Genomic DNA, 15,929 nt, shown 5'->3' on the forward strand with positions numbered 1-15,929 from the left:
GATCAATGTAAAGTGAGTTGAATGATTTATATTAAAGCTATCAATGAGCTGGGTTTTAGCCTTATCCAGCCAGCCCAGCCCACTATGGACCGGATTTAGGTTTAGTTATCAAGTCAATTTAATTATCGGGTCGGGCCAGTCTAAGGCTGTTTAATAATAGGTTTGGTTTTTGAATGTAAGCCTGGCCCGCTATATTATATTAAATACAATATATAATAATTTTATTATAAATTAATAATGATCCCTTTACCTTCGTAGTGTCTTTGAAAATGTGTTTAGCTGACTAGCAAATGGCTCGAATGTTGGTGGAAGTGGAGTGAGCTTGGACTACGGTTTTATTTAATAAGCCTAACCCAACCCTATATTTAGATGGGTTGGGTTAGGACCTAATTTTTTGTCTAAAAAACTCCAGCCCATTTAAAGTCGGCCCAGCTCAATCCATTGACAACCTTAAATTATATCTAGATGACTTAAGTGAGACAACTTGATTTATGGGATTAAAGATTTTTGCCTAGGGTTGTAACAAATAAGTGGGAGTTATAATTCCTTTAAAAATGGGAGTTGAGGACCTTCTAGGAGTTGCAATTCCATGGATTTGTTCAACCAAACAACCAATTAGAATTCTAAGGTAGGAGTTGTAACTCCAGCTCTCTCCAACTCCCATTTCCAAACACGCCCTAAAGGTCAAAAAAAAAATAATAATAATAAATTGGACAAAAGTGAGAAATGTGTCTAATTTTTGTTTGAAAGGTAATAAATAAATAAATAGACATTTGTGCCTATGAGAATTCAAGCATACAAGTTATTAGTACAATTACAATATTAAAAATTTTAAGAGTTAAAAATAAATACATACATGTAGTGTCCCAAATTCTAAACTATAAATGATACTTATAAAAATATAATATATATTAAATATTGAAATAATAAAATCATATTAAGAAATACATATACCAAATTAAGAAAACAAAAGCTACACATCTCTAAAAGGGAAGTGTTCAGAGGCCCTAAAAAGAGTCAAACATTGTGTCAAATATTTTTTAAAATAAGGGTTAGACGTTACAGAATGGGTTGATTTTTTGTGAGGATGATCTATATGATGAAAATATCATCCTCACCAAAAATCAGTTCATTCCCAAACTTTTAACCCTAATTTGCAAGTTGAAAAATCGTGGATCGTCAGATTTTTATAAATCACTTTTGATGGGCTTAGAAGATCATAGAGACCATTCTCACAAAAAATCAGCCCATTCTTAAACTTGTAACCTATACATTATAAAAATGTTTTGCACAATGTTTCGCTCTCTTTAGGGCCTCTGAACGCCACCCTCTCTAAAATCCATTCTATGTCAATTTCAAATATCATATTAATCAAATTAAAATCAACAAATATATCTTCACTATTGTTAATCGAACTAAAATGCATTGAAAAGGATAAAAAGAATTAAATTTAGATTTGTCAAATCAAATATTTTTTGCATATTTATTATTAGATTCTTCGAATCGAATGACAAACTCACTCAGATTATAATTGTACTACTATTGCACTGGATCGCGTTTTCCCATGACCTCATACTAAGTAAGAAGAAAATGTAACCACCGCTATATTAAAAACACATGTCCAATTCTCATTGGCTAATGTAAGCCCATCATCCCATCCTTGTACATGTAGATAAGCCGTTCGTGAGGTACAAGTTTCAGCTAAATTTAGAAGAAAGTTAGTCATCTATGGCGTTGTCTATCGCTTCAACTGCACTATCAAAACTTCTTCCAAGGTTGGTATAGTTTTCATTTAATTTCTAACTTTAGAAGTTAAAGCTACTTTCCCTCTTAATGTTTTTATTTATTTATTTAAATTTCCAATAGAAGCTTTAAAAAAAACATTTTTTATTTTTCTCTTTGTTTGCTTCATTTGTATCTAAATCAAGGAATATTCCTAAATATAGGGCAGAATTTTGTAAAAATTAATGTTTGCCAAACATATTTTCAAAAATGAGGAATGTTCATAATAATGTGGGTATATGAAGTCAAAATTAAAGTGAATTTTTAAAATATTTATAACATAAAGGGTTATTTCAATTTAAAAAAAAAAAAAAAAAACACATATGATATCTATTATTATTAATTTATTTAAATTTTCTTATATAACCTTTTCAACTTGAAAGTATATGTTGATGCAAAGATTTTAAAAGTTTATTTAAGTAAATGCAAGTGCAATAGCTACTTTCACACACATTGCCCCCTCAGAAAGTCCTACGTGCAATTGGTTGAGTTGAAGGTCAATCAGATCCTGGAGGGTGCCCCAAGGATTTCATTGCTTCGTGGGGTTTCGAACACTTGACCTTCCCTTCCTGACGAGCTTATCAAGGCTCGGGTTCCCACTACGCCAACCCTTTAGGGCTGCAATTGCTACTTTCACACACACCACCCCCTCGGAAAGTCCTACGTGCAATTGGTTGAGTTGAGGGTCAACTAGATCCTGGAGGGTGCCCCAAGGATTTCATTGCTTCGTGGGGTTTCGAACACTTGACCTACCCTTCCTGAGGAGCTTATCAAGGCTCGGGTTGCCACTAGGACAACCCTTTTGGGTTGCAATAGCTACATTATTTGGTAAAAAATTATTATCAAACAGGGGATATATATCCCTATATGATAAGTATTTGAAATAAGATGACATGGTAATTTTGGTTTCTCTCTCTTCTTATAAAACAAGATTTTAAAAAGTGGAATTTGAAATTTGATCTTTAAATAATCTTTTATGACAATATGGTGAATTGGTGATTGTTAGCAAAAATAAAAATATTGAAAGTTGCATTTTAATTTAAAACGAAAGTCTCCATATTTATAATACATTAAAAAAAAAAATTGCATTATGGAATGCTCTAATTTCAATAATTATTTTCTTTTACTCCTAAATGTTGATTTTTATTTTATTTTATTTAGTTGATAGTTTTTATACCTCCTTGGGTTATGTTTGAAAAAAAAACAGAGAAATTCATCGTCAATATTTTCCGAGAAGCATCAAAACATGTGTGAAACTAAGAAGAACTATCATCGGTGCAACGAAAGGGGTGTCTAGTGTTTGTGAACCTCTTCCTCCAGATAGACCCTTGTGGTTCCCTGGTAGCACACCTCCTGAGTGGCTTGATGGCAGGTAATTTTCTATTTATTTATTTTGTAAATTTATATAATCACACAAACTATTTTTATCATAAATTACTCAATGAAATTATATATGACACACCAAATAGGAATATAGTGATAGATTTGGGGGTCCAACTGAAAACCAATTAGTAATGAGTGGAGAGACTTAGGAGCTTATAAAGAGAGAGACAAGGCAATGAGTGTCTGATGTGGGACTAAACTCAACACGCCCCCTCACGTGTGCGCCGGACTAGGCCAAAGCACGTGGAGATATGAACTGGGTGACATGGAGGAGAGAATGACCCACTCTAATACCATGTAAACACCTGAATTTTATTGAGAATTCTTGGATGACTATTTCATGAACCCTACTAGGATATTTACGAAGGTTACATCTACTAAAATATAGAAAGTAGCCTAATATGGAGATGCCAACTATCTATAATTCCTAATATAGAATAGTTTAAAAGATATTGCCATATATTTTATTCTCCATCACTAACTTCTTTTTGTAATGACATATATTGATAATGATACAAACATTATGAATTATAGATAATTGGTATCTCTATATTAGACTACTTTTTATATCTTGGTTGATGTAACCTTTATAAATATCTTAGTAGGGTTCATCTAATAATCATCCAAGAATTCTCAATAAAATTCAGATTTCTACATATAGATGCACCAAAAATTGACTTGTGAAATGAAAAAGACAAGTATGAAACACATGACAACATCCAACCTTCTATTTCTTCCTTGATCACTCAATTTCATTAACATCTCCTTTTCAATTTAGAATTTATATAAAGCTTTTCTAATCCGAGTAAACCCAAATCAAAGAGATTCTTTAAAGAAGAAGAATGAGAAATGGACAGGGATTATGACCATTTAGAAATAGAGATGTTACGCGGATGCAGACACCATGTTTAGTTTCATTGATTGGGTATGTGTTGTTAAAAAAGTTGGTGCGGCAATATAATCTCTCTCTTTGCATGTATTAAGTATATAGCTAGCGTTCGTTCTGAGCCATAGTCAAACTCATGATTTTGGTCAATTTGGTAGCACAAGCACCCCGAATCGCTTGGAAAACATGGATATTAAGGAATTTTTCACTTAAAATAAAAACTTCTAAAGTTCTCTGTTTGAAATAAGAAAGGCATTGGAGAAAGGCCTAATAAGCCTTCAAACTAACTGCTTTTTTTTTCTTCATAATTTTGTAGTCTGCCTGGTGATTTCGGCTTCGACCCACTTGGATTAGGTAATCCATTATTGGAATATTATTGTTCCAGGATAACATTACTTTGAATTTGAAGGCTTAAATTTGAATAATTTTTGTTTCATATCTATTGCTACTAGATGGCTCAATTAGCACCTTTTATCTCAACTTTCTAATGGTTTTTTTTTTTTTTTTTAAAGCTTGATGAGCTAAAATCAATTTCGAAATTGTAGGGTCTGATCCCGAGCTACTCCAATGGTTTGCACAAGCTGAGCTAATGCATGGAAGATGGGCAATGCTTGCCGTTGCGGGAATTATAATTCCCGAATGGCTAGAAAGCATAGGCTTCATCGAGAAATTCTCATGGTACGACGCTGGCACCCAAGAATACTTTGCAGACACCACAACCCTATTCATCGTTCAATTGATCTTGATGGGCTGGGTTGAGGGTAGAAGATGGGCTGATCTAATCAACCCTGGTTCCGTTGACATCGAACCCAAATTGCCTAACAAGAAGAACCCGAAGCCTGATGTGGGGTACCCTGGAGGGTTGTGGTTTGATCCTTTTATGTGGGGCCGAGGATCCCCCGAGCCAGTGATGGTTTTGAGGACGAAAGAGATAAAAAATGGTCGTCTTGCAATGCTAGCTTTTGTCGGGTTTTGGTTTCAAGCAATTTATACAGGGGAAGGTCCAATCGAAAATTTGATGGCTCACATTGCTGATCCCGGGCACTGCAACATTTTCTCGGTAATCCTAATAGGGTTTATATATAAAATAAAAAAGAAATCCTAATCACTCCATCTGATATGATAATCCCTATAATCTAATTAAAATACTCTATTAACGTTTCTCCGACTAAGATGGCCTAGGATCCATTCTATTTGTGCATCCCTAGGAATCATCTTCATATCTCAGCCATTGTTTAAAGCTGTAGTGTTTTCTTATTATAAGTTCATAAATTTCATTAACAACCTTATAAATTACCTTTGTTTGTTCATATGTGCAGGCTTTTACATCACGCTGAAGGTTGTAAAAGAAGCTTTATGTGGTTTCACAATGTGTCTACATCCACGAATGATATGAGAGCGATTCACTTACTCTGGGTAAGAAATTACATCTTAAGCCTAATGGGGCCTATCCAACTATATATTGAATTGTTCATACTTTGAAGAACATATCCTCACAAAATTTCAATCCATTCTGACTCATTTTACGATGTTAGAAATTGATTTGAATTTGAAGAATTATTCTTTTAAATAATTACTTTAAGATAAATTTTAAATATAATTAATAAAATACTATAATGTATTAATTTTTCTCTTTGGAACGACAATCATTTTAAGAATGACTAAATGTCTTGTTAGATTGTCCAAAATGTTATCCATTTAGACCCCACAAGCGAGACTACAAATAACGAGCAAATATAGGGTTGAGAGAGCAAGATATTCCTAGGGATTCTCTATAAAAATGTACCATTTCTCTATGAAGCTTGTCCATCATACCATAGACAATCCTACAAAATCCACGGTCTAGATGATTTGATCAATGGGTCTCCTCTGTTATGTGGTCTATCTAAAAATCAAACAGAATTGGTAGATAAAAGAACCTTCAAATCTAAAATGGGGTTCATCTTTCATGGTAAGCAAAGATAGGTTTCCTGAATTTTTCTTTAGTTTCCAAATTTGCCTCTGAAGTTGTAAATAATGCAACCTATTTACTAGCATTAGGTTACTTTTAAAAAGAATCGTGATAATTTGAATTAGGCATGTGACATAGTCAATCGACACCCCTGACGTGATAGGCTAGGGGACCATAGATGTGCATTCCTTGGGATTCAGAACCACACTTCCCCATAAAAAAGTACGGATTTGTATCCCGAGGAATGCATATCTATGGTCCCCAAGCCTTTCACGTCAGAGATGTCGATTGAGTATGTCACGTGCCCAAGTCAGATTATCACGATTCTTTTAAAAATCACTTTTGCAAGGGCTCCTTGGTCATTGGTCATTCCATGTTATTCCAACTGTTTTTCTTAAAATGAGAGATGACATATGGAACTCTACCTAAATGAGGAGGATTCATGAGTATCACTAATTCCTCCATATCATCAACCATAAAAACCGTTTTGCTACAGTTGACCTGGTCAAACAAAATACCCATTTCTTTCTCACCACAAATCCCTCCTATTCTTAGACCACCTTTCTCTGCTCATCCCTAACCTCTCGAACTACAATCATGAGGAGAACAAAACAACATAGAAGAAAGTAGCCAAACAAAAAAAAAAAAAAAAAAATCAATTACTCCGAACGGCGGCCAGTTCCTTCTCCGGACGTGTTAGATTTCCAGCTAAACAATGGCCGCTGTTCGTCATCTCCGATCACCCCTTCTCTTCCTTCTCTTCTTTCTTCTCTCTACCTTGGCATTATCAATGTCGGACACCGATGCTCTTCTCCAACTCAAGAAATCCTTCACTAATACTAAGGCACTTGATTCTTGGTCCCCGAACTCGGTGCCTTGCGCTGGAAATGAATCGTGGGCTGGGGTCATATGCTACAATAACATCCTCACGGGTCTCCATCTTGGGCAAATGGGTCTCTCTGGAAAGATTGACGTCGATGCCCTCCAAGAAATCCCCGCTCTTCGCTCCATTAGCTTTGTGGAGAATGAATTCTCAGGCCCAATACCTGAATTCAGTCGTCTTGGTTCTTTGAAGTCCATTTACCTATCTGGAAATAAGTTTACGGGCGACATCCCCTCAGATTTCTTTGCAAAAATGGGATCTTTAAAGAAGGTTTGGTTAGCTAGTAATGGATTTACGGGAGAAATTCCAATATCTTTGTGGAGATTGCCTCATCTCCTTGAACTACATGTTGAGAATAACCAATTCTCTGGTAGTATTCCGTTGATTGATCGAACAACATTGTTGAGTTCCATCAATGTGTCAAACAACAATTTAGAAGGAGAAATTCCAACTAATTTATCGCAATTCGATAAAAGTTCTTTCATGGGTAATGTTGGATTATGTGGGCTACCATTGAGTAAGGATTGCAGTTCAATGAATGAGGAATTGTTGGTAAAAGGATCTAATTCAAAATCTAACAAGCTGGCCATAACATCATTTGTATTCATTTTCATAGTTTTTGCACTGATAACGGTGGCAATTGTGGTGATGAAACAAAGGGAGGAGGAGTTCGACGTGCTCGGAAAGGATAATTGTTGTGAACCCATTGAGGTGTATGTGTCATTCGGTTCGAACCGAAAGGCAATGGAGGAATCTCAATGGAAAGGGATGGACTCAAGCCGAAAGGGCTCACACCATGGTAAGGGTTCATACCACAATAAGGGAGGCTCGAACCATTGTAGAGGGTCCCAAAACGGCCATAAGGGTGGTGGAGCGGGAGATTTGGTGATGGTGAATGATGAGAAGGGTGTGTTTGGGTTGCAAGATTTGATGAAGGCCTCGGCCGAGGTGTTGGGGAATGGAGGGTTGGGGTCGGCGTATAAGGCAGTGATGTCCAGTGGGGTGGCAGTGGTGGTAAAGAGGATGAGAGAGATGAATAGGGTTGGGAAAGATGGCTTTGAAGAAGAGATGAGGCGGCTCGGAAACCTAAGACATAAGAACATATTGAGACCACTAGCTTACCATTATCGTAGAGAGGAGAAGTTGATTGTCTATGAGTACATTCCCAAGGGCAGCTTGTTATATCTCTTGCATGGTATGTGAAGATCATCATCATGCACTACGTGAAAAAAAAAGGGTAAATTCGACATTAAACCCGTTAATTTAGCTAAATCCAAGCAAATTCAATGAACCTTGACGTCGAATTTTACCCCTTTTTTTTCTTCATATAGTGTCATTATTATTATTAGAATCCAACGTGTTTCGAGATAAACAAATTATACTTCCTATCCCTACCAATCAGGTTTGTAGTAAAATAGGTCAATATTAACTAGTTGTCTAGTTGTGTGCGTAATTAATTTTTTTTTTTTTAGGTGAACGAGGACTATTCCGTGCTGAACTTGATTGGCCTAACCGACTAAAGATCGTTAAAGGAATCGCTCGTGGAATGGGCTTTCTCCACTCTGAACTTTCTTCCTATGACGTTCCACATGGAGATCTCAAATCAAGTAATATTTTTATCGGATCTGAATATGAACCATTACTTTCTGAATATGGTTTTTCCACATTTGTGAACCCCACACATGCACCCCAAGCCTTACTTGCCTACAGATCCCCTGAATCCCTACGACAAAATCACCAAATTTCATCAAAAAGCGATGTTTATTGCCTAGGAATCGTCATCCTCGAGATCCTCACAGGAAAGTTTCCTTCACAATATCTCAACAATGGCAAAGGTGGTACCGATATCGTTAAATGGGTCATGTCAGCAATTTCTGAGAGAAGAGAAAATGAGTTATTTGATCCAGAAATCATGGAATCTGGAAATTCAGTTAGTGAGATGGAACGGCTTCTTCATGTTAGTGTCGCTTGTGTTGAAAGTGATCCTGAGAAGCGGCTCAACATGGAAGAAGCGATTGGGAGGATAGAGGAAATACAAGTAAAGGGAATCCAATTAGCTCCATCTTTAAGAGATGGTTATGCGGAGCTATCAACTTCGTCATCTCGGTCGCACACATTGAGTGTATGTGAAGGGTATGGGGAGCTCTCGTCACGAAGATCTGGGCGAGAAAGCTTAGGAGATCGACGAAAAGGAGATAGCTTCGCCTTCGACATTTCTTAACCCATTATAGCACACATCCTTTTTTTTGGGGGGGTGATTTAGATATGGGACCTTAACGTTTTGTAGAATATTTGAGATACTTGTGTTTTTAAACTTATGACACTTCAGCCTTGGCCTAGGTCTTCTTTTAGACTAATTAGAAATGATCTAAATGGCCTTCACATCAATTTTTCACTGAAAAACCCTTGACTTTTCTCTCAAAATCGGTCATCTTAATTTGATCATAATACTTTATCTATTTCAACCTTTTAAGTATTGAGAATAGAATTTTTTGGTGAAGTAAAAGATGGAGAAATTTGAGTAGAAAAATTAAGGGAACAAGGTGAGGTTGAAACTCACAGATTTTTTGGGAGAAATATCTTGATTTTTATCAAGTTGTTGAAGATAAGGGCATTTAGGTCAGTTTCTTTTTAATTTTTTTTTTTAAAAAGAGAACACTAAGGTCAAGGAGGCATGTCATAAGTCTGAAAACAAAAATCAAAATGTCTGAGGTTATATCTATAATTACCCTAAAAAAAAAAAGGGAATTCTCAAATTATGTATCAAATGACAAAAATACCCTTGAGATCTATATGTGGGTGTTATGATCCAAACCAATGTAACATGAGGAAATGGACTCGACCCTACTTAAAATTGTTAAGGCAATTTCAGAAAAGAAGAAAGAAAATGGTATAATTAGTTGACAAAATTTGTCTGGGCATTTTGGTCATTTACCATAGACGTGAATGTTAGATGAAGGGGATACTGGTTAACTTGATGAAGGGTGAGAACTTAATTAGCATTCTTTGGGGGATGTTCCTGTAATTTTGACAAGTGTAGATTATAATTGTAAAATTATATTTGGATTGTCTATGTAATTTTTCTTCTTCTCTTGTTATTAATGTAGTGTTAAATGAAAATTTACACTTGTGATTGGTTAGGTATCAAGTACACATTTCTATTGAACAAAATTTCACTTGCGTTTAGTGAGAAACTTATTGGAGTTTTACAATAATAAGTAGGGGTGCAACTTTAGCTGGTTCAAACTAAGAATCGAACCAATCCAAACCAATAGCATTGGATTGATTTGGTTTGGAACAAGTTGCCGTTTGGTTTTGAGTTAAGAAAATAGAGAACCAATCAATTTGGTTTGATTTTCGATTCAAGGTTTATATAAAACCGAACAAAATCTCTATATAATAAATAAATATGTATTGATTTATTATGAATTTATTTTAGGAGTTTGGAGATAGATTAATGAATTCTTTTAAGGATAGATTAATGACTTTTTTTTATGGAAAGATTAGTGACTTATTATATGAATTATGAAATTTTATTTTTATTATTTATTTATTGTTTTCATTAAAAATATATTGCTTCCAAGCAAGTTTATAGCATATTGGCAACCCATAGATCAAAAACGAACCAACCGACCTTAGTTTGGTTCTAGCTATTATTTAGTGGAACCAACCTATGTTGGTTCAATTCCTACTAGGATTTGTTGTTCTTTCCTTCTTTTTCTCTCTCTTGTTTTTGGGATGATTTCCCACATGTTCATAATTTAAATGATAGAAATGACTTTATGATCAAGTATTTAAAGCATGAAAAATGACCAAATCCTAATATACATAGCTATAATTGCTTTTAATTTAACAAAGAATCAATCCCAAATTTGATGATCACGTTGCCTTCCTCTTGAAGAACATGTAGGAGCAATGTTCTTTTTTACCTTATTATACTCGGCAAAATGATGGAGCTGTTATTGTGTAGATCGTAGCTATGATCCTCTTCATAATTACTTTTTGCTAATTTTTCTTATTATCTTAAAAGAGACACAGACGGATTAACAGTTGAGGCACTCGCCTCCAAAAGAATTTTCAAAGTCTCTAGATTAATGAGTTATTGAGACATCTATTAGAAACATATATAAAAAAAAAAATTCGTCACTAATACCCCTACAAAAAATAATTCACTATTAGTTACCCCCACATAATATTTTCTACTCTTAGTTCCTCACATGGGCAAAATCTTGACTCCACCCCTAGAAAGAGAGAATTAAATAGTAAATGATCAATGTAGAAATTCAATGAGAGTTGTCTTGATGAACAAAATTGATTACTTTCTATTAATAGATGAACTATTTTATTGAAACTCGGCAAAAGATGACCCTACACATACACATACATTATTTTCTTCTTCTTCTTCTTTTGGGAGGGTATTTTCTTTTTTTGTTATTATTTTCTTCTTTTTTTTCTTTTGGGAGGGTTTTTTTTTTTTTTTTTTTTCTCTCAATATATCTTTAATTGAACAAATTTGCCAGATAAGACCAAAACAAGTTGAGTGGGCAATAAAGATGTTGGAAATTAACACCAAAAAATGATGAAACAGTATTAGCCAATTAAATCAATTTTTTAATGATCAAAGAGTTCCTCTAATGGAAGATCAAGGAAATCAGAGCAATACATTATCAACATTTAGGGTGTATTTGATTGCATGGAAAGTCATTTTTCATCGATTGAAATCCATGAAAAAATTGAAGTGGAAAATGATTAGAGTGGAAAATATAATTTTATTGTATTTTGGGAAAATACCAAGAAAAAAATAAACAGAAGGGGGGAGGAGGAGGAAGAAGAGACAGAGGAAAAAGAAGTAATGAGCTCCTTAGGCTATTGAGTGGGTGCAATGAGAATCGATTAAAATTAAGTGAATTAGTGTATGCCTTGAAAACTTTAATTTTATGTGAAAATACTCTTAATTCGACAGTCCACAACTGTTGAATTTTTCATAATACGAGGCTCCATCGAAATTGTTCGTCGAAATGGACCATGTCGAAAAAAGAATTCGACGGTTAGAAGCCATAGAAAATATTTTCGTCAGTCTTAAAAACCGTCGAAAAAATAAATTCGACGGCTTTTGGACTGTTGAAAAAAATATATTCGACGGTTTATAGCCGTCGAATCTTGTATTGAACAAAAAATTCGACAGCTTAAAGCCGTTGAATTACTGCAAAGAGGCTATTTCTTTATGATCTGCTTCACTTTTCTGTTTATCGAGTCCATTGTCTATATCATGAACCAGCTTCGGCTGATCTACCTCGTTGATTACGCCTGTTTTCACCCACCTTCGCACCTTCAAGCCTCGTTCCATAAGTTCATGGAACATTCTAGACTAATTAGCAAATTCGTCATTTTCAAAATCCAAACTGTACAAAAAGGCAGGCAAGATCCGAGGAGCATAAATCAGTCGAAGGTTATCAGTCGAGGACTTTCTATTAGAATACATTGTTTTCTTTTATTTATAATTCCACTGTTACTAAGCATTGAAAGAAATACAAACCTTTGCACGCAAATGAATTTACTTTGTGTGTGCAAAGTAAAGGGCTATTGAAAAAGGAAAAACAATTAATTAATTTGACACAAGAAAGTGGTGTCAAAAAGAATACCTAACATTAAAAACTAAACCAGCATTAATATCCAACAGCACTGCTCTCTTCTCCATCGCTTCACTTGAAACTAGAAAAAGAATACCTAACATTAAAAACTAAACCAGCATTAAAATTCAAGCTATGTTCTCACATTTTTTCCCAAAAATACACCAATCGCATAGCAAATAGGGTGTCACGGGCATTTCATGAACAAGGGTGTAGTAGTTGTAGTTTTTCTAAGATTCTTCTGGACCATCCCCGAGTAGGCCAAATATGCGGAGGTTTTGGTCCATTGACCTTACTGCCATATATTTTGCATCTGCGCCAAATTTCACACACATTGCTTTGCCTACATTTGGCACAAAGTACAATACCCAAATCTCAGAAACTGCACCAATCTAAGATCATTAATAATTTCACAGCACTAATGATACATTTAAGCATATAAGGAAAGAATGTTTCCTGTACAATACTTGTGCCTGACAAATCGGGGAAAGTTTTGATACATTTCCATCCTGCTTTGACATTGGCAACTTGGTAAATTCTGCAGTAATTAAATTACTTTAATGAGACTGCGAGATTCCAAGTATTCTACAAAATAGTGTGTTAAAATAACTGCATTTGTGAGCATTTATACATCAAGTGTAGTCAAAGATTGGTGTGTACTACAATTCTAAATTGAATTCCGATTCTTTGGGATCTATTGGACTACCAACCTTATGTCTGAGCCTGCAGTTGCTAGATAACTTCTACTATGATCAAAGTCCACTGCAAATCCAGAAACAAGATCATGCATTATGTATTGTTTTTGTTGAACTAGCCTAATACCATACATTGAGGAAAAGAACACAAATAAAGATTTACTCATGGCCATGAAAAAAATCAGTTGATGAAGAAAATTTAGATACTAGAATTAGTTGGTGTGTTTGAATCATAGGGAGTAGGGGTCTGGAAGTTCCTCAATTTACATAGATTCCACGGCTTAACACCATCATGAGCTGCAGTCTGTTCAATTGAGATACAGAACATTAGAACGTGGCATGACATGCTCTTCTCTACAGTTTTTAGGATTTAGATACATGTACCACGAGGAAGTAACCATTTTCTGAGAAAGATATAGTAGTTATTGGCCCAATATGCCCATCAAACTTGGCAACATTCGACTTCAAACCAAAATTATTAAATAAGCTTCAAAGCCAAAGATGAAGTAATATAAAAACAATGAAGTAAAAGAAATGCTGGAATTATGAACTGATCAGTATTCAGTTCCCAAAAAGACATAAAATTGATACCTGACTTTTTTGAGGTAGTGACTAGGGGTACAACGTGGTTCAGTTTGAAGCCAAATTGGAACCAAACCAACATAGAATGGTTTCATTAAATTAGAACCAGAACAGAACCAACCAAAACCGAACTAAGGTCGGTTTGGTTCGGTTCAATTGTATCTATTGCCAATATTCTATAAATTATAAATTAGAAGTAACATATTTTTAATGAAAAAAAAAAAATCAAACATATAATAAACATAAGATTTCATGTAATAAATAATTAATCTATGCATAAAAATTCATTAGTTTTGTAGACATGAGATTTTTGAATCCAAAACTTTCTACTATTTGGATTTGGAATCGCCATAATTCTTTTTTAGAAAATGGTGTGAGTGGACACTCGAAAAGTAGTTTTGAAAAATTGTTTTGTTTGTAGTGACTCTTTGTACTAATAACGATTATTGGTCCACCTAAGATTTAGGTAAGGAGGTCCATGTTATGAAATAAGGAAGGTGTTAGGCACCATATTCCCTTCACCATTGGTGATAACTTCAAATTCGGTCAATTTGAAAAATGAATAAAAAAAAGTTGAAAAAATTTGATTTGTACCCTCGAGTGCAAAGAACTTTGATTTCGGTTTAAAATAAAAAGGACTTCCTTATTGATAAATGGGCCTTATCATGGTCCCTACCTTTGGACATCTAAACAAATATAAACTTTTTGGTAAATGAACCCATTTTCATAAGGAAATGGCTCAAGGCCTTAGTCTCAAAGCACTTTTGTGGTGTGTGCACTTGTGTAAAGAATTTTAAAGAATTTTTTGAAGAGGATTTTCAATCTCTACCCTTTGGACCGAGCCAAAGCTCAATCTACCAGAAACAAGGGAGAGTACACATTACATCTTAAGGATGATCTAAAATGACAATAAAAATAAAAGAGAAGAGAGAAGTAGAAGAAGGAAAATTATGAAAGGGAGAGAAATAGGGAATGAATCATTTTTTTTTTTTTTATAGTCCTCACCCTACCTTGTTTTTTACTTAAGTTTCTTTTTTTCCTTCAAGAGATGAGTCTTATTTGACCTTGTATTTTTAACTTTGAAAGTGAAAATATGGAGGGATTTTTGGTGTATGGATTGAAGTTGTAAATGAGCTTGACCTTTCAAGGTTGAGTAGGGATGTAAGGGAATTGAAAGAGAGTTGGAGGTGAGATAAATTTTTAGAGTAGAGAGAGTTGGAGGAGTTGGAGCTTGATAGGAAAGTTCAAGTCCTGTGAAGAATTGTGGTGAGAATGTAGTAATTTTATAAGACTTTGGAAATGACTTTTAAGAGTAAAATAGTGTGAAAAAGAGATAGAATGGTGTGAGATTTGTTAATGGAGTGTGTGTAACTTAAGAGTGATGGAAGGGTATTATGGAAAGGGGTGTAAATGGGTTATTATGATCTATATGAGTTGGATCTTACAATTCATTTTGATTAAGTATTATGTGAGTTGAATGAAGTGGGATTTTGGTTAGAAGAATGGAGGCGTAAGAGGGTGGCTGTTGACTTTTTTTCTTTTTGGGGAGAGTAAAGAAAATGATGACATATGTCAAAAAGGGGGGGGAGGGTGTACTAGGTGAGTTAATTAAGAAAAAGAGGTGTGATGAGGGGTTTAGAGAGAATGATGGGGGTAGGTTATGACATGGGTGTGGGTTGAGATGTGGGTAGGTTGGTTTTTTTTAGAGAAAAGTGATGATGTTGGTAGATGAATTAAAGATGTGGGTTAAGGTGATGACATGTGTCTCATTGTGATGATCATTGGTGATTGGTTGTGATCATTGGGCTTGTATTGAGATTTGGACTTAGGTTTTGGGTTGAGTTTAAAGGTGAGATGGTTTAAGGTTAATGGACTTAAGAGTTAGGTTGTATTTGGTTAGGTTAAGGTATGTATGATTGGGTTGGGTTAAGATGTGATGTGGTGATGGCACAAAAAGGGGAGGAGTTCTTAGCCCATAGGCCAAGCAAGGGCCTATAGGCCATTTATTTGAAAAATAGACAAGTTTTTTGGCTCAAGATTTGGGTCTTGGGTCCATTCCAATTTTCACATATTTTTGGGCACTTTGTGTTGAGGGCTCACTCAAATTTAGGTGTCTACAAGTTTATCCATAATAAAT

At 34.8% G+C, this 15,929-nt stretch overlaps 1 protein-coding gene across 3 annotated transcripts; it reads left to right on the forward strand.

Moving 5' to 3' along the window:
- The first annotated feature begins 1,645 nt into the window (after window positions 1–1,645).
- Window positions 1,646–9,983, forward strand: LHCA6 (PSI type II chlorophyll a/b-binding protein (Lhca2*1)). 3 transcript variants are annotated; one of them, XR_015176210.1, is made up of 6 exons: window positions 1,646–1,775; window positions 2,990–3,154; window positions 4,368–4,405; window positions 4,597–5,111; window positions 5,371–5,467; window positions 8,358–8,498. XR_015176210.1 is itself a non-coding variant. In XM_086433839.1 (5 exons), the coding sequence occupies exons 1-5, from the start codon at window positions 1,729–1,731 to the stop codon at window positions 5,386–5,388; spliced, it is 783 nt and encodes a 260-aa protein (XP_086289965.1). In that variant the 5' UTR covers window positions 1,646–1,728; the 3' UTR covers window positions 5,389–5,572. The 3 variants fall into 3 exon arrangements, 2 of the variants coding, with proteins under 2 accessions (XP_086289965.1, XP_086289957.1); XM_086433839.1 differs by lacking the exon at window positions 8,358–8,498 and having other exon boundaries at window positions 5,371–5,572; XM_086433831.1 differs by lacking the exons at window positions 1,646–1,775; window positions 2,990–3,154; window positions 4,368–4,405; window positions 4,597–5,111; window positions 5,371–5,467 and adding an exon at window positions 6,458–8,080 and having other exon boundaries at window positions 8,358–9,983.
- Window positions 9,984–15,929: the final 5,946 nt, after the last annotated feature.

The sequence above is a fragment of the Akebia trifoliata genome, chromosome 1 (genome assembly GCF_017979445.1).
Source record: "Akebia trifoliata isolate Shusen 1 chromosome 1, ASM1797944v1, whole genome shotgun sequence".
In the NCBI taxonomy this organism is placed as follows: Eukaryota; Viridiplantae; Streptophyta; class Magnoliopsida; order Ranunculales; family Lardizabalaceae; genus Akebia; species Akebia trifoliata.